General features: G+C 32.6%; 1 protein-coding gene and 1 long non-coding RNA gene across 6 annotated transcripts; one reads left to right on the forward strand and one right to left on the reverse strand.

Annotated features, from left to right (window-relative positions):
* Positions 1–5,888: 5,888 nt before the first annotated feature.
* Positions 5,889–7,457, reverse strand: LOC123205024. Its single transcript, XR_006499689.1, has 2 exons — positions 7,101–7,457; positions 5,889–6,570 (listed from the first exon to the last, which is right to left on the reverse strand). It is a non-coding gene; the product is annotated as an uncharacterized LOC123205024 (long non-coding RNA).
* Positions 7,458–7,700: 243 nt separating this feature from the next.
* On the forward strand, positions 7,701–18,848 carry LOC123205080 (probable disease resistance protein At4g27220). 5 transcript variants are annotated; one of them, XR_006499760.1, is made up of 9 exons: positions 7,701–8,746; positions 9,150–11,062; positions 11,402–11,809; positions 12,318–12,791; positions 13,023–13,838; positions 15,373–15,486; positions 16,658–16,761; positions 16,865–16,927; positions 17,487–18,848. XR_006499760.1 is itself a non-coding variant. In XM_044621896.1 (7 exons), coding segments are annotated over exons 1-7 (5,034 nt in total). In that variant the 5' UTR covers positions 7,701–8,136; the 3' UTR covers positions 15,374–15,676. The 5 variants fall into 5 exon arrangements, 3 of the variants coding, with proteins under 3 accessions (XP_044477831.1, XP_044477832.1, XP_044477833.1); XR_006499761.1 differs by having other exon boundaries at positions 17,490–18,848; XM_044621896.1 differs by lacking the exons at positions 16,658–16,761; positions 16,865–16,927; positions 17,487–18,848 and adding an exon at positions 14,161–14,972 and having other exon boundaries at positions 15,373–15,676.
* The last annotated feature ends 343 nt before the right edge of the window (positions 18,849–19,191 follow it).

The raw sequence follows: 19,191 nt of genomic DNA on the forward strand, positions 1-19,191 counted from the left end.
CAAATAGGTGATAACAAGTCTCACTTGGTAAGAAAATTCTTGTCTAGGCGAAAGGTAATAGGTTGGTGAGCCTCACCTACTTTTACTATTTATAGAATGCATAAATTTCAATATTTGGTTAAATAATTTGTGTTATTAGACAGAGTAATTGATTCTTTTTTCATTTTGTCAGGGATTTTGGATCAATTATTAGGAGTATGTGCATACATTTCATGAGACCCATGCATTTCGAGGGCAAATAATGCTTTGTAGGAAAGATGTAGTAAGTATTATAAATGATAAACTAATGATGACCCAAAGAGAGATGTTTTGAATAATATGTTTTGGGCACTTCTTAGGATTAGAAGCCACTTGACATAGCGCCATACTTATACACTTAGTGCTACTTTGTTTAATTAATCGTTAGGTACCAACCTTAAATAAGGTTGCACTTTTGCTTAATTACCCATTAATAAGGTTCCCAGTTACATTCTAAGTAACCATGGCATAATCCATCTAGTTAGATTAATACATACGATTGTAAATACTAACCATAATTTTTATCTATTATGCAGTTTGGATTTATGAGGCACTAGATGCCTTATCAAATGAGGAGGCAACTGCATTGGATGACGATGAGAATGTTTATTGGGTATGCCCTATTAGTTTTGTGTCACCATTCCTAGGGTCGTGTTAGTCCTCTCTCCCAACTTCTTATGCCATCGTCTCATGTTCAGGTATCTAGCTCTCTACTTTCAACACCTCCCATGTAGGGGTACCCCCTGTACAACTGTCTAACCTTCTGCTCCTCAGAATCTTTTCTCATATACGAGTGCCTTCTATATGAATGTGCACCTCCTATGCTTCCTCTCTAGCAGTTTTTAAAGGCCTCCATTGCACGACATTTAGTTCACAACAGTTCTTATGGTAGTGTCTCAGAGGACAGTCTATAGTAGCCCATAGTCTAATAAGCCTCGATGATGTGTAGTTAGATGCAATAACTCATTTACTAGCAAACATCGATGATATAGGAAAAGATGCAGCAAATCCTTTAGTAGTAGTCCTCATTAATGCACAGGGAGATGTAATAGGGTCATCATAAGCAAGCCTCAATGATGTGCATAGAGATGCATCAGAGGTATTCTCGATTGTAAAAGCAAGTGGACATCTAATTTTTTCGTATGAGCTAGTGTATGAAAGAAATAAAGTCATATGTTTAGAGATTAGGTCTTTCTATGTTTACATGTGTTTATATGTGCTATCTTAAAATAACTTGTATACAATATGTGTACGAAGATGTGCCCTCATCGAAGTTGGAGGATGTGCCTTAACAAGAGTAAAAGGATATGCTCTTGAAAAAAAAAAGCCAAAAAAGCTCCTATTGGCTCAAAAGAGACAACATTCAATTATTTGGTACAAAAAGGAAAGCAACTGGTTAGTCATTTTATCGAACTAATAAAGACATAAAAGGTCATGCTTGTGAGAAAAAGTGTGCCCCTTCATGTATCAAATGCTGCAAGGGAAACTATGCCCAATTTTGTACATGACGAGATAAAGGCAGAGTGGTACACCATTTTTATTTGATGGTACCACCATGCATTAAATAACGATAGAAAGAGTGTTATCCTTGGATGACTTACAAGCAAAGACGAATTTTAAAACCCATTGATACTTGGTAGTGGCTAGTATGCACTAATTTAATTACTGAAAAGTACTTTATTGATTTCCAACATATGACTTCTTTTATTTTCCAATACAATGCATTGATGGTTACCTCAAAATCCTTTGTCATGACATTTGACAGAGTAATTGGACAACAGTGTCTACCCAGTTCGTCATATATTCGCTTGCACATATAGATTAATTCTTTCAGTAGGGTTGCCAAATGAATTATTTCATTCATGGAAAATGGTTGAAAAAGTGGTAAACTTTTACTAAATCATTATGTGATATCATAGATACACTACTATTTATATTCTGTCTAATAGGTTTACTTCCTCATCAATTTTGACAACTAGCATTAGGTATGCAAAGAACTAGTTTTTAACGAGTAGACGATGTATGTGTATGACTCTACAACTTATACAACCAATAAACCAATTTTTATGCTATATATTGTCACAACCAATAATTATTATCAATCATTAAGTATTGCTCCATCACCATGTTCGAAGAAGTTAAATTTCAAATGTTGTTAAGATGTGTCGAAGTAGGATATTGGATTAATTTATGATAGAGCATTGAAGAACTCGACAATATTAATCGTCATAATGTTGTATTGTAGCACACCAACGTGAGCTTGAGCTCATCTTTCATATTCGATATTAGCCAAATAGGCTATAACATTAGAATTTACTCAAAAAATTTTAGTTATGGCAACATCGAAATCAAGGAGGCGATATGCCTTAGTAACCCTCCAAAATAATCTTTCAACATACTTAGTTTTTTTGTATTGAGTACACATGTTACCTTAATTTGGTGGTTATAAAAACTGTGGATGACATTAGGTATAACGTTTGTCACTATCACAATGGTTGTAGGATGCATATGTGTAGGTACCTCAAGAACGACGTCCATGTCTTCATTTCCTCCTTTCCCTCGATACCAAAGCCAGTGGATAAATCTGATTATTATTGCCTTTTGTTATAATAATGAAAAAAAAAACCAAGGTACTTTCCCTTTAAATATGAAACATTAATGCATATCATCAAATGACAAAATTGTTAAAACCTCTTTATCGAATAGCCCAATGTCATAAATAAAAATTTGAACTTATTATCCGTATCGATGTTAGTATGTGCTACTATTCTGGGATTTTGTAACTTCAAATTATGACAATGCTCGAGTAAGAGCATGCAAACTCCTCAAGAGATCCTTGTAATACAATTATTGCATATGTCTTGGCATGTTATGCTTGTGTATATGATATGTCAATCTTGTACCTACCACCATGTTGAAGATAATTTCTTTTGGTCAATATGTGTAGTCAATAGCAAAATATTGATTTAAGGATTATCTCTAATGTTCAAACACTAGCTTTTTTATGATATGTCAATATTTAATCTCATAGACAAGTGTGTGCATCGATTATATACCGTAACACCCAAAAGTCTCCATTCTTGTCCCTTGTTGCCCATGCTCGCCATTTACATTTCTCCACTACACACTTGATCTCCTATCATACCCTATTAGAGTAAGGTATTTTGAATTGAAAACTTGTCTCTAAAGCATATCTTTCAAATAATGTTTTTAATTTAACCTTAGAATTATAAAAATCCATTACTTTTAAATTCTTGTCTATTCGTGTTTCACGATTATTAATACCCATATTCTAAACATCTATCGCAGGTTGAGGAACCCATTGAAATAGATTAGGATCATAAGTATTTTTTGTATATGCTCTTTGATCAAATGACCCATGATGTCCCCTATCACACTCGACCCCGTCATTATGATCATTGATTAGACTTCTTTTGACATCTTCTCATATATCATACATCTTAGTGTCTTGGATTGACACATCATATATCTTATTAACATCCACAAACCTCGCAAATTGATCATCATCATTACCCTTAACATCATCATCATAATTCTTAGTATCATAATCATCATTAGCATCCTCATTAACATCATCATCATGATTCATGTCATACTTTTGGAAACTGTATGGTTGTGCCCAATCGTATATGGGATAATCCTCCTTTTCTTATTAATTTGTTCTTCTTATAGTTGTCTCTTTCTTTGATATGACTCTTTGTGACATAAAGTTGTATCAATCCTTGTTTTCTTTTTACTACCAACATTACATACTTAGTATCATTATCATCTCGAATCTCATGCGACCTTTTGCTCACCAATGCTTTGGTAGGGATAAATATATAGACATGTGATTGAGTTTGATCGATTTTGAGATGATAATAGCTTTCACAATAAATCTTTTGAAATTAACACATGTGTCAATGTAAATCCCTTTTTCATCCCTACTAATATATCTTATAACATTGCATCTCCTATAACTCATTGTCCTCTAAATTGAATAATAAATGGAACTTTTCCTATTTTGAACTAAAAGCAAATCTAAAACATAAATAAAATTGGGAATTATAATTGGAAAATTACATTTCTTAAATTAAATTGAAAATTAGCTTAGGTGAAGCACGTTTAGACTAACCTTGCCTAAGCGAGGCATGCCTACACTAACCTGGCCTAGGCAGGGCTCGCCTACCCTTCAATCTTCACCAAATACGATTTCCACACAATTTTTACTCCAAGCATATCATAAACAAACATTCCACCCAAGCTAATCAATTTTTCCAGTTGAATTATCAATACTCTAACTATTTTAATTGACAAAAAAAAACTTTTATCAATAAAATCTCGTTTTTCAGTCAAATCACATACTTTGTCTACTTTACATTTTTACTTTTTAATTGTAAAACAAAAGAAAAAATACATAAGATTTGCGGTTTAGATCAACACTAATATAAATTAAGATGAATTTTATACAAGATCTTTATAAAGCAGTTGCTATTGTTGATCTAGAGTTGATTGAAATTTGTGTTTTTAAAATTTATATAAAGAGTACTCTTGATATTATGTTAAAATTTGTGATATAAATGTTTGATAAAAAATTAAAAAAAGGTGAGTATACTTGCATGGGCGGCTAAAAAAATTGTAAATTTTTTTAATTTCCTTGAGCTTTTGATAATTTATCACTCTTAATCTTATTTCTAGCATGTTAGGTACCGCAATTGTAAATTCGAAAGCTTTTTGCTTATTTCTTTTTCGTAAACCGCTTCTTTTGACTTAACGCTCTACGATAATGAATGGTAAAGATTTAGAAATTGGATTGTGAAAATTATTTCATACTATCACAAAAGAAAATAAAATCAATAAAATTATATATATATTTTATAATTAAGTATTAAGTTTTTTTTAATTTTTGACTATTTAATTATATAATAATATATTATTATTTATATATAAAATTAAATAAAAATTAAACATAAAATACTACTTAAACAAAATTTCCCCCCAAATTAAAAAGCTGAAATTCTTTTTGGTGAATTTCTTTTCATTGCAGTAATCATTATAGTTTAGCCGCCGAATAATGCATAAAGTTGCTGGCATGTCGCGTTCTTTGCATCTTTTTGTTGACTAACAACGAGTAATTCAATGTTCCCACCCAAGGTTCGGTGCAAAAACCATATTCCACCCTTAATTAGCATTAATAACATTTTCCCAACCAAATAGTAACTCTGTTAACAGAAACAATACATTAAAGTATTCAATTACTATAATACCCTTTTGGATTGACTTCTTGTAATTTAAAATTTTTATTAGTACAGAATTACTTATCTGACTTCCCCAATTTTATTAGTAACTCCTTATTTACTTAATGCTTTTATATAATTAATATAATGACTTAAATATCCTTCATTCATAGAATAAAAAGTTACACAATCATTCCAATTTCTTGTATTTTCATGTTAATATAATGAGTTTAATGTTTGAATTGTCAACAACTACTTTAGAAGAATTTCAGTTTAAAAAATAAAAAACTTTAAAACAGATATATTATATCAATTCTCAATTCCAGGAAAAGAAAACAAAATCCATATTGAATCTATGAAATAATACAAGGAGCATTTTGTAAGTTTGTCTCAGTATGAAGAGAATATTTTGCCAGTTTATCTCAATTACAAGGAGCATTTTGTAAGTTTGTCTCAGTATGAAGAGAATATTTTGTAAGTTTATCTCTATTACAAGGAGCATTTGTAAGTTTGTCTCATTTCAAATCATATGAGGATTGACCACCTGCAACAATCATAAAGAACAGGCTAACACAAGGGCAAAATAAACTCATGAAATGAGATCTATACGCTGTAAGATATTGCAACCATCTAAATTCTAGAACATTAATGCATATAAGATTGTAAGTAATAAAAACAACATATTGATACCGTATAATAACTACAAACAATATTTGAACAGGACAAACAAGCAATGAATGCTTAATATCCATGATAAAATACCTAAGAGATCACAAAATGAACAGACTGTAATTGTTGTAGAAGAGGTAACCCTTTCTATCAAATACATGTTATATATTTTCCAAATACCACGCTACAAATAACAATATTTAAGCAACCTAAACAGGTTAGAATGTCAAGATATTTAATAAGTATACAAATGCCTAAAAAACATAACAGAGAAAAATTTAAAAAAAAAATTGAACGCAAAAGAAGAACAAACCTTTGCTAGCCTGTGAAAAATAACGAGCCCATTGGGGGAGGTCATCACTATAACTTAAAATTGGGCAGTATCCCTCTGCCTCCCTTTTATATGTACATCCAAATAACTGAGTTGTGTTGCAATGGTAGGCACCCTTCTATAAATTGCAAGGGGAGGTAACAAAGTTAGTTCTTTGGTTGCAACCCCACTGGAGATGATCTAACATGCTATAATTAGTCCGATACCACTCACTATCTTCCAATAAAGCGCATGTCATTTTTGACACCACTGACCGTGTATCCGCTAAACCTGTCATAATCTCATTCATCAGCAGCCTCTTCTCCCGGTGAGACCCTGCATGCAAGGAAACAAAAACTAATTATTATGCTATCAGGTGTACTAGCAAACTTAATGCATACACCATAGAATTTCTGTGAGCAACAGTTGTAATTCTAGTAGCATATAGATTATTTCCAGTGGTTAAGGCATCTTGCATTACATAGCTCAACATATTAATAAATACTATAGCATGTCTTGTAAATCAGTCTCAAGGAGATATCAACTAAGTGTTAATTAAATTTCAAAACGAATTTCCATAAGCCATTTCAACAAGAAAATTGATAAAACTTGAAATAGCACACAAATTACTTGTATTTCGGTCAATATATGTGTTCTTCCAGCGGAATATTGTCCAACAAATTCTTTCATTGCTCTAAAAAATGTTTTGTCTATTTTGGCTAACATTACACAGAGGCAAAGGTATTTAAAAGTACAAATGAATTAAGTTTAACTTCCAAACGCATCTTTGAAGAAACTCACCCAGAAGAGGTTAACATTACAAAGAGGCAAAGATATTCAACCACATTCAAGAGAGGAAAACTCACCTAGAAGCCGACTATGTATATATATTCATGTCTTCTTGTCACCGTTGAAGAGTTTGTTACGGCCTCTTCTGACATCGTCTACTGTCCACCATAACCATCTTTGAAAACTTGTAACATTAGCCACGAATCGACAGGATACAACTTATTTTTGTAGAGCTTAGATTAGGGTTAATGAACCAAGGAAAACCCAGATATGAAGAAAATCAAAATAGAGAAATGGAAGAAGAAAAAGAGAAGAAGAATCCAGTAGAAGAGAAGTTTGAAACGAGAGAGAGAAAAAAAAAAAAGAGGACTTGGAGAAGAGAGGCTGAAGCTATCACCCATATAGGAAATCTAAAAATATCTGCGGCTTCGGTTGGATAATAGGGATTTTAATCAAAACAAAATTACATGTTCACCCTTTAATTGTAATTTTTTCGTTAACGGAGTGAGTATTAGGGTGGGAAAATGTTATTAATGCTAAGCAAGGGTGAAAAAGGTTTTTTACACCACACTTTGGGTGGGAAATAATTACCCACTAAGAAAACAATTTTAGCCGTTCATCTCTATCTGATTTAGAGTAATTTAATTAAAATTACCTTGGGTTTTGTACCAATCAATACTACAAATGTCCTGTGTCTCTTTGACCGTCTCTTGTTTCGATCTTTGAGTACTCTTTACTTTTCATTTTTCCTTCTAATCTGTCTGATACCAAATCTTTCCTTCTACTTGAGAATGGAAGAAACTGCTGGGAATTCTTTTATAGAAGTTGGAAAGTGCTTAAGTGCTCCGATCGGGCGTCAGTTTATGTACTTGTACAATTACAAAAGCAACTTTGACAATCTTGAAAAAGAAGCTGGAAGGCTGAAGGATGCAAGAGATGAGGTAAAGGCTAAGGTTGTTGCTGCTGAAAATAATGTGGAAATGATCAAACAGATTGTTAAGGACTGGCAGGGGATGTGGATTCCATGATCGAAGAAACGGACAAGTTGATTCAAGAGAAATCAAACAGCAGTTGTTTCAACTTGATCTCTTGCTACAAAAATAGCAGGAAAGCATGGAAAAAGATGAACGCTTAACTGAACTGCTTCAGGAAAAAGAAACATTTGCTGAAGTTTCTCTTCCTATCACTCATGAAGACATTCGGCTCGCTAACAAAGATTATGGGGAATTTGAATCAAGAAAGTCAATTTTCAATGATGTGGTGAAGGCATTAGACGATCCTGAGGTGGGAATTATTGGGGTTTATGGGATGGGTGGAATTGGTAAAACCACACTGGGCAAAGAAGTTGGTCATCAAGCCAAGAAAAAACAGCTCTTGGATGAGGTGGTTTTCGTAGAGGTATCTGATAATCCAGATACTAAAAAGATTCAAGATGAACTCGCGAATCAGTTAGGTGTTAAATTTGATACAGAGGCTGAACGAGTGAGCAAGTTGTATGCGAGACTGAAGAATGATAAAAAAGTGCTTGTAATTTTAGATAATATATGGGTACAATTAGATTTGCAGGCTCTTGGTATTCCTTGTGGAGATGACCGTGGGGGATGTAAATTATTGCTGACAGCAAGAGATCTTCATGTATTATGGAGTATGGATTCTAAGAATAATTTCTTGATGGGGGTCCTAGAGAAAGAAGAAGCTTGGAGCTTGTTTAAGAAGATGGCAGGTAAGCAGAGAATTGTTTCATATTGTAGTCTTTTCTTCTCTGGATCTATGGAAAAAATGTATATTCATTCAGATTAATTTCTACTTGCTGCTATATATATATATATAAATAAGTTTTAAAAATAAGTTTTTTGAAATTGAATACAAATTTAGTGTACTAGTAGATTAATTAAACTTCTCCTTTTTAGTATTTCATTAACTAATATTATTTAAATTCCTTTTGTTTTTAAATTCGAAGCACATACCAGAAATGCTATTAATACTTGCTTTAAATGCATGATCTATAATAAAGAATTTATTATCTAAAAAATTTCAGTATTCAAATGGGATCAGCTTTATCATGTTTGAAGCATATAGAATACATATCGCTGCCTCTTGATTTACAATCCAGGGTCTGCTTGCAGGTGATGTTGTTGAACAAACAAATAAGCTGAATTCTCTGCCGAATGATGTATGTAACGAATGTTGGGGTGTGCCAATTGTCATTACTACCGTAGCAAGAGCATTAAGAAACAGGAGACATCAATTTCAATGGAAAGATGCCCTGCGAGAACTAAGAATTCCTTCTCCAACAAAGTTCGCAGGCTTGCTAGAAAAAGAATATCTAAAGATATCATTGAGTTACAATTATCTAGAACGTGACGAGCTCAAGAAAACTTTGTTAATTTGTAGCCTAATGGTAAATAATGCTACCATTTCAGACTTGTTCAAACTCATTATGGGTTTAAATATACTGGAAGGAGCTAACCTTTCTATGGAACAAGCACGGAATAAGCTAGAAAGTCTTGTCTGTGAACTCAAGGATTCTTGTTTGTTGCTTGATGGTTCAACCAGTGAATGGTTTTCCATGCATGATGTTATTCGTTCAGTTGCCATAACAATTGCATATAAAGATCATCACATATTTACGGAGCGTAATGACATGGTGACGGAATGGTCAAATACAGAGCAATTGAAAAAATGCACTAAAATCTCACTAGCTGATTGTAATATGATTGGTGAGATTTGGTCTCAAGGTTTGGATTGTCCAAAACTTGAATTTTTTAGTATGAGGATGAAGGGTTTTTTTAAAATCCCTGAAGATATTTTTGTGGGGATGGGAAACCTTAAGGTTCTAAGTTTATTTGACCTGAACGTATTGTCCTTGCCAACATCTCTTGCTCTTCTCATAAATCTTCAAACATTATGTTTGAATTATGGCACATTTTCAGATATAGCAATCCTTGGAGAGTTGAGAAATCTAAAGATTCTTAGCTTGCGGTGTTGTCAGATTATACAGTTGGCGGGAGAAATTGGTAAATTGACTCAATTAAGGTTATTGGATTTAAGTTATTGTTGGAAACTAGAGGTTATAGCACCAAATGTTATATCAAGCTTATTCCAATTGGAAGAATTGTATATGAGCGAATGCTCTATTTTGTGGAAGGTGGAAATGCTTGAGGAGTTACAGCATTTGTCTCGATTGACAACTTTAGAAATAGATATTTTAGATGATCAAATTTTGCCAAAAGACTTCTTCTCCAAAAAGTTGGAAAGGTACAATATATCAATTGGAAATAGCGCTACTTATTTTGGTGGGTCCTACATATTTGATGATCATGGGAAGTCCATGGAGGTTGAAAGGTGTTCATTAAATAAGGCTGCTGCTTTAAGAACGCTGAAACTGAATCTTAGTTCTTTTATCTGGCAAGAGGAATTGCAGTTCTTATTGAATGTTGAATTCTTATGCTTAGACAAATTGCAGGGTATCAAGAATGATCTCTCTGAATTAGACAAGAAAGGTTTTTCTCAATTAAAATATCTCTATGTCCATAATAATCCTAACATCTTGTGCATTGTTGACTCAACAAAGTGCATACCTCATGATGTCTTTCCACTCTTGGAATCTCTGATTTTTTTCAACTTGATTAACTTGGAAAAGATATGTTATGGTCAACCCTCAACAAAGTCTTTCTACAACTTAAAATTTATAAAAGTGAAAAGCTGTGATAAGTTGGAAAATATTTTCTCATTCTCTAATGCTAGCAGAAGCCTTCCACAACTTCAAAAAATTAGGGTGGAAGATTGCGAGAATTTGACTGAGATTATTGCCGTTGCAAGTAAAAATAGAGCAAACAAGAATGAAGAAATTGATAAGTTTGAATTTTGTCAATTATGCTTCTTGACTTTGATTGATCTTCCAAGGATTGCGAGCTTCTACTCAAATGCAAATACATTTTCAGCATCACAGAAAGAATTGACAAATAATTTGGAGTCCAATGATATCAATTCCGAAGATGAGCAAATTGATATTGTCATGCCATTTTTTCACAAAAAGGTATGATTTATGATAGTCTTATCTTAATTTATTATATTTCTATATTTGAATATCTTTAAATGTACTTCATTTCAAGTTTTATGCTATTTTGTTTTTTAGGTTCAAATTATTAAAAAAAAAATGATTCAGATTAGAATTTTAGTATATGGGCAGGTACATTAAATTTTGTATGTGTTAGGGAGGAAGAAAGATACTTAAGAATATATCTTCAAGCCCAGTGACAAGAGAGAGTTTTTTATAACATTAATGGCATGTCTTAATATATAAATGAATGAATTACAACTTTTGTTTCTCTACTTAATCTGAGGAAACATTGAAATAGCATTAAATTTTGAGCAGGTTGTTTTCCCTAGTTTGGAAGCCTTAAACTTTGGAGCAATTTATTCTGAGAAAATTTGGGACAACAAACTTCCAACAACCTCTTGTTGCTATCAGAATTTGAAAAGATTGATTGTGGATGGCTGTCAAAAACTAAAATTTGTATTTCTATCATCTATAATCAAAAGCTTTGAGCAGCTTCAACACCTTGAGATAAGATATTGTAAAGAATTAAAGGAGATTGTTGCCAAAGAAGAAACAAAGGGTACTACTACATTTATCTTTCCAAGGGTAACCTTTTTGAGACTCGAAGAATTGCCAGAGCTTACAACTTTCTACCATAGTAATCACATTTCAAATTGGCCCATGTTAAAGGAGTTGGAGGTGTGTAATTGTGGTAGACTAGACATATCTACTTCCGAATATAAGGTACAAGTCTTTTCTTTATCTTTGTTATATATCAAAAATAACATTTTTGATAGTCACTTTCTTCTTCAATTACGCACCTTTTAACATTGTAGTTAGAATTTGTTGATCAATCTGATTTGCAGTTTATCCTATTGAGACCTGTTCTGCATTATTTATTTACATATTTTCCATCCATCCAAAAAAAAAAAAAGGTTTTAATTATGATTTTACAGCATCATGTTATATACAAAATTATAATTCTGTTTTTCATTATTTTATACTGTGAGCATCTGAGCGGTTAACCAATGTTATAGGGTTTCTTTTCTTCAAAAGAGAGACATGAACGCAAAACTGGGTAAATTTAATTGAGGTATATAATGCATAGTCCAAGAAAATTAAAATCTATTAGATAAATTATTTTGAATTTCTTTTTGAAAATGAATAAAGAATAAAATAAAAACTTGGTATTTCTAAGATTCTGGAATGTTTTTAGTAATATTTTACAAAAAAAAAGAAAATTTGAATGCAGGTTGTTGTCCCCAATTTGGAGGTTTTAAAACTGCGTTTGGTTAATTGTGAAATACTCTGGGATAGTCAACTTGTGGCAATTTCTTCTTGCTATCGAAACTTGACACGCTTGATTGTAAACAGCTGTGAAAAACTAAAATATGTCTTTCCATCTTCCATGGTGAAAAGCTTTGAGCAGCTTGAACATATTGAGATATGCAATTGTAGTGTGTTGAAGGAGATTATTGCAAAAGGAGTAGAAGCAAACAAGACATTTGTATTTCCACGAGTAACCTTCCTAAAACTGAAAAATTTGCTAGAACTTGCAACTTTCTATACTGGACTATACACTTCTGAATGGCCGGTGTTAAAGAAGTTGGAGATGCGTAATTGTGACAAAATAAAAATATTCACTTCAGAATATATGAGCCTCCATCATAATAAGCAGGGCCAACATGATATTTGGGAGAAACAGTCCCTTTTCTTTGTGGAAAAGGTGAGTGCCTTTCTTTTTCACTTTTACTTTTCAGAAAATAAAAGTAACATGAAAAATATTTATGTCTTAATCTTTTGCCAATGTTGTTTGCCTTCAGTATGAGTCACTTTACCTGTGCATTGATTCAAAATATTTTCATATTCTATTTCTGCTTAAATAAAATACAATATTTTTTGGTCAAATTGTTTGAGAACTTCAACTTTAGCTTTATTTTGTCCAATTTGTTTGCAGATTAACCTCAATTTGGAGAAATTAACCCTAAGCAGAGTGGATGACATGATAACATTGCTGCATCAGTTTCCAGAAAACTTTGGTAGATGTACAATTGAGATCAAACAAGATAGATCTACCAATATTTCAGTTGGCATCCTTCAGAGATCGGTTAAGCTGGAAAACCTCATACTGAGTGACTGTTCATATGAAGAGATATTTACATGCGGAGAGGATGAGAAACATACAAAAATCTTGATAGACATAAAAAGTTTGGAGTTGAGTAATCTTTCTGATGCAAAGTACCTTTGGGGAAAAGGCTCCAAACTAGACTCTCTTCTTCAAAATCTTGAGGTTCTAGAAGTAGATAATTGTGATAGAATGATAAATGTTCTGCCATCCTCAGCATCTTTTGAGAATCTAACAGTTTTGAATGTACATTCGTGTTATGGATTGATGAACTTACTCACACCTGCAATGGCAAAAAATTTGGTGCAGTTGAGAGAAATGAAAATTGAAAGTTGCAGATTAATAACAGAAATAGTATCAAATAAGACAGATGAAGTAGCAGAAGATGAAATTGTTTTTGTCCAACTGAAGTTGTTGTCACTTAAATACTTAAAAAGCCTCATATGCTTCTGCTCTGGGAATTATACATTGAAATTCCCATCTTTGGAAGAATTAACTGTGCCTGGTTGTCCTAAGATGAAGACTTTCTCTGTAGGAAACTTAAACACACCAAGTTTACAGAAAATTCAACAAAATAGGTGGGAGAAAGACGAATGGATTTGGGAGGGTGACCTAAATGCAACTATACAACGACTACATGAAAAAGAGGTATGCATTTAGTTTAAAATTGCTTTTCTTTGATTTTCTTAGTCAACTTCAAAGTTGAATTCTTGTTCTACAAAATAATTGAAAAGTTTTTTATAGAAAAAATATTTTTACAAGATTTTAATTTTACATGATGGATTCTCTCTTATGGATTCTTAACTCCTCAACAAACAAATGAAAGCTGAATAATATAACTGATATTAGGATGACATATTAGTTGTCTACATTCATAATTTTTTTTCTCCTTACTTCCTGTTAAAATAGTAGTGTCAGAAATGTTGAAGAAAACATTAACTTTTGTATAATTTATTTGATCAATCATTAGGATAACTCTGAGTCGGACAAATTGACACTAAGTGGAAAAGACGTTTCACTTATATGGCAAGACCAGCTTCCAAAACATTCCGAAGTGAAAATTCTTGAGATCATTAAGGATGAATCATCTAACATTCCAATTGAAGTCCTTAAGAGGTTTAACAATCTCATAAAACTAATAATACAATCAAGTTCATATAAAGAGATATTCTCATGTGAAAAAGACGAGAAACATGTAAGCATGCTCATACAAATAAAAAGCCTAGAGCTTTGGGGCCTTTTCAATTTGAAGTACATGTGGAAAGAAAAGTCTCATCTGGACTCAATTCTTCAAAATCTTGAAATGTTAGATGTAAATTTTTGCCACAATTTGATTAGTATAGTGCCGGCTTCAGCTACTTTTGAAAATCTAATAACTCTTCAAGTCTGGTATTGTGATGGATTGATATACTTAGTATCATCTTCAACAGCCAAAAGTTTGGTGCGACTTGAACAAATGAGATTGACACAATGTAGAATGATGGCAAAAGTAGTATCAAGTGAGGAGGGTACAAAAGGCGAGGAAATTGTTTTTGACAAATTAAAGTTGTTGTCACTTGAAAATTTAAAAAATCTCACAAGCTTTTGCTCTGGGAATTACGTCTTCAAATTTCCAGCTTTGGAAGAATTAATCGTCTGCAAATGCCACAATATGAAGACTTTCTCTGAAGGAGTCTTAAGTGTACCAAGTTTACGAAAAGTAAAGCAACAATCTGATGACGAATTTGGATGCTGGGAGGGTGACGTTAATACTACTATACAATTTCTACACAGAAAAAAGTGGTACATATTCATTTAACAGTTTCTTATCTTTGTATTTTCTCATTCCACTAACTCTTGAATCTTTGATGAATTTAATTTGAAAACTATACTTTCTTCTAATCATTGTTTCTTGAGAATAAATCCATGCATCCTCATGACCTTATCATTAACTTTCCTTTCTAGTAACATTACCTTGGAAGTAGTCAATAACTCTGTAGCGTGAAGGTCATTGGAGGCTACCTTGTTATATTTACTAGTACAATCATAAAACATCATGATTATGGAAACGTGTTTTTTTTTTTTTTTAATCTTCACATTTTTTTCTCTTTACCAAACTATAGTTCATCATTTTAAAATTTAAAATGACATTTTCCTGCATTTGATGTGCTCACTTTCATTGTGTTGTGTTTTATTTTTACAGAATAATCAGAGTTCTGGAAAGGATACTGAGCAAACTTCAATGAAATCTCCAGAATAAGGCTCTTTTGTTTGTGGTTTGTGAAGCATTATTGTGGCTCAAGTTCCCTGTGTTGAGTTCAGAGATGGGAGGCCTTTTGTTTCCATCTTTATTGTTCTGCTTCTGCTTTCCTTCATTGTGAATTGATGTTTTTAAACGTAATATGAATTCAGAGATGGGAGCCAGAATGAGCCTCTGTTGTGGTTTTTTGCATTTATAACGTAATATGAATTAAGTGTCTACATGAATGAATGTCTGAATTATGAAATTTGTGTGCTTTTGAATATTTCTGTAGTTAACGAATCTTTGGTGTATGATGATTCTATTTGGTGATCTTGTCTTTGTCAAAAGTTATAACTTTTTTTTTATAGAAAACAAAATGCATGTATTGATTATAAAAAGAGTTACAGCACAGGATCAGATATCTACAATAGACTCTCAAAAGGACATAAGCAGTGGACTAGATGTTAACAACAGACTCACAAAAGTTGTTATAATCATCTCTTTATCTTTATTTCAGTTCTAATCACCCACTATTGTGTCTTGTTCTGTTGGTGTGCCTATTTGATTTTCGTTGCTTTGGTTCACATATGCCTTTTAAGACCTAAAAGATAGGCAAATATACATGAAATATGGTCGAAATTTATGTTTTCATTGTTGAAAAAGTTGTTCAGCATGTGGCTGCTCCCTTATAAATAATAAATTCTGGAGAATCTAAAGAAAGTTTGCGTGGATAACTGTGGTTTCATGATTTCATAATGTTCTTCATAGCTTATAAATAATAAATTCTTTCCACACGCAAGAGATATATATTAATACATTGAATTTAAATTTTATAATCTATTCATCAGTTTGAAACAGTATTCTAAATTTGAGAAATTGATGGTTAGCCTTTCTGGTTATATTACTTGTGCTGCTAAGCTGAGTTTCAAAGTAAATCATTAGGTTGCCTCATGAGTCGAGATATTAAAAATAAGAACATTTTGTGACTAAGGACAAATGATTTTGAAGTTTCCCTATTTCAAGCTCAGACTTAGAAGGGTGTGCGTGATGGGTGAAAAAGAGCCTGAGATTACCTTGTTGAATATTTATAAAACCCTCAACCAAACGGCCCGAAATATTTTGATTGTTCCTCTGCAAAATTTGGTAACATATATCTGGTATCAAGCTTATTTCTTGCTTTTCATTTATTTATAAAGCAATTCTGGAGTCGTCCTTTCTCTTGCAAAGCTCTCTCCTGGCCAAGCAGCTTATCATTTCTCGGCATCCTATCAAAATGGGAAGTTTGTGCCTGCATGCTGCAAGTTTCCTTGCATTGATTTATTGGAACTTGCAAAGTCATTTCTGTCCAAGGTCAAATATCAGAGCCAAGTTCTAAATCTATTTCAGTTGATATTTTTGGTTTATCTTTTCACATCAACTAGACGCTAATTATCTTTTTGTCTTGTTGTTGCAGCTGAAAGACTGCAAGTTCCTGTCCTTCCTAGTTAATGTCAAAAAGGAGAAATAAATATAACGGGTAATGAAAAAATCCTATGTATTGAGCCTAGCTTATTGTGGAATGTAGCAAATAATTTTAAAGATGGATCTATTAATTATGAATACAATCAGTAATCTTTTAGCCAGATGAGGAACTTTCAGCATTCATTTCTCTTCTTTTTCCATGCATCAAAACAAAGAGACTTAAAAAGAATCCAATATTTAACATATGTGGTAGGTTCATATGGCTTTATATTAATATATACATTATTTCTTTCCTGTTAGTCTAGAAATTTGCATTGGAGCAAGAATCGAAAGAAAGGAAGATATAAGTTTATATAATTTTTGGGTTTAGGGTTTAGGGTCTAGGGTTTCTTGGAGCGAGGTGAGGTTAAGAAAAGAGAGGTCAAGTGGGCTGAACTTTTGTGCCACTAAAAGCACATTCCTAGACACACCATTGTCCTCTAACTGGCAATTAAGCAAAGACTTATGACTGGAAACAAACTTGTCAAATTTGGTCTCACAAATAATGCTAAATGCTTGTTATGTTATTGCTACGATGTGGACATAAACCATCTTTTTTTTCAATGTGAATATAGCAGTTATATCTGGAAGACCATCTTTGGGAAAAGTCTCTTGAGCTATAATGGCAAAACTGGAGCTCTTTTATGAAAGGAATTTCTTTGGATTGGAAAGGAAGTCAATTAAAATTCTTGATGGGCAAGCTAAGTCTGGAGACCACTATTCACACCATTTGGAAGGAAAGAAACAACAGGATTTTCACTTACCTTTAGCTGCCCAAAGATAGAATTGTGGATATGATAAGACTGGTAAGAGACACAGGGGCTGACCTCTCAAACTTGTCGCCTTCTAATGCCAATAAAGCCATTGCTTGCAATTGGGGCCTGTTGAACTGCATCTTCAAATGCTAAGGCTTCACCTCTTTGGACGTGGCTGCCTTTTTTTGCTAATTATGTATTTTTTTGCATGTTCAATTTCTAATCTTTGGTCAGTTCCACCTTGGAAGTTTCAGTGCGGGTTGCATTGGGTGTATTGGCGTTTTTGGATGCATTGCTGCTATTGAAATTGTAATTTCTGCTGCCAGTTTCTGTAGATGGATTTTTTCCAGAAATAGTTGGATGCTTTTCTCTTAAAGCCTGTGGGTGGTTGATTCTTCTCTCCCGATTGGGTGTGTCATTTCCAGTCACACTCTAGGAGCTGTTCTGCAGTGTTAATTCATGGGTGGTTTTTTTGTGTAGAGGGTCCAGCAAGTTGTTTTTTAACTGAAATGGCTGCACAAGTGTCCGTTTCTGTGGTATTGCACCTGGTGGTTGGGTTGCTGCTTTTCTATTTAAGGCGTGTACCGTCGGCTGCTTGATACTGATGGTTGGGCAATGTTTGCTGTCTTTGGCGTCCTGCCATGGCTGGTTGAGCTGGTGTCATACTTTTTTTCAAGTTCAGATTGTTATCTCTAGTATGTTCTCTATTATTTAGGCAGTTTTTGTTTATGGTTTGTAATTGTGAGATGTTAGCCTGTGGGCTTGTGCCGACTTGAACTTAGAGTGTTTTTTTTTTTTTTTGTCAATTGCTACCCTTTTGGGATGAGTTTAGATAGTATTTGTGCCCTTTTCTTTTGGCCTTTTTTAACGTATATATTTACTTAGAAAAAAGGGGTTTCTTTAATGCATATATTTACTTAAAAAAAAAAAGTTTAAATGATTTTAGGAATGGACAGTAGATATAATTATCAAAAAGACTTAACATATTTCTTCTTGTGTTTTAGTTGAGATTTTATGAAGATTTTTTCTTTCAACTGTTGTATTAGCTGATTATAAATTATAATCTAAGTTTCTTCTTGTAAATGCTGCCGGATTTCTTAAATTTCTTTTCTATTCATGTGTATGTACAAGAGCCATTTCCAAAATCTCGTGCCTTGAATCTATAGCCAAATATTTTGCTAATTTTTGTATTTGTACCAGTTTGTTGTGGCTTAGTGTTTTATATAATTTTTTATTTTAGTTATTTGTATATTTTTAAATTTAGACCAAAAAATATAATAAGAGTAATAATATATGTACAAATAAATTATACAGAATTATTTACACAAATTAAAATACTAGTATTTGATTTCTTGAATTTAAATTGAGAGAATAAATAAATAGTTACATTATCTAAGTACAAACTGCAGTATTTATTTTTATGTATAATTTTACTTATACAAAAAATGATTTGTAGCTCCTATTATTTTTCTCTGTAACCCTACTTTCAACTTTAATTGAGGATGAAATTGTAATATAAAAAAAG

Source organism: Mangifera indica, unplaced genomic scaffold (assembly GCF_011075055.1).
Source record: "Mangifera indica cultivar Alphonso unplaced genomic scaffold, CATAS_Mindica_2.1 Un_0001, whole genome shotgun sequence".
Lineage (NCBI taxonomy): Eukaryota > Viridiplantae > Streptophyta > Magnoliopsida > Sapindales > Anacardiaceae > Mangifera > Mangifera indica.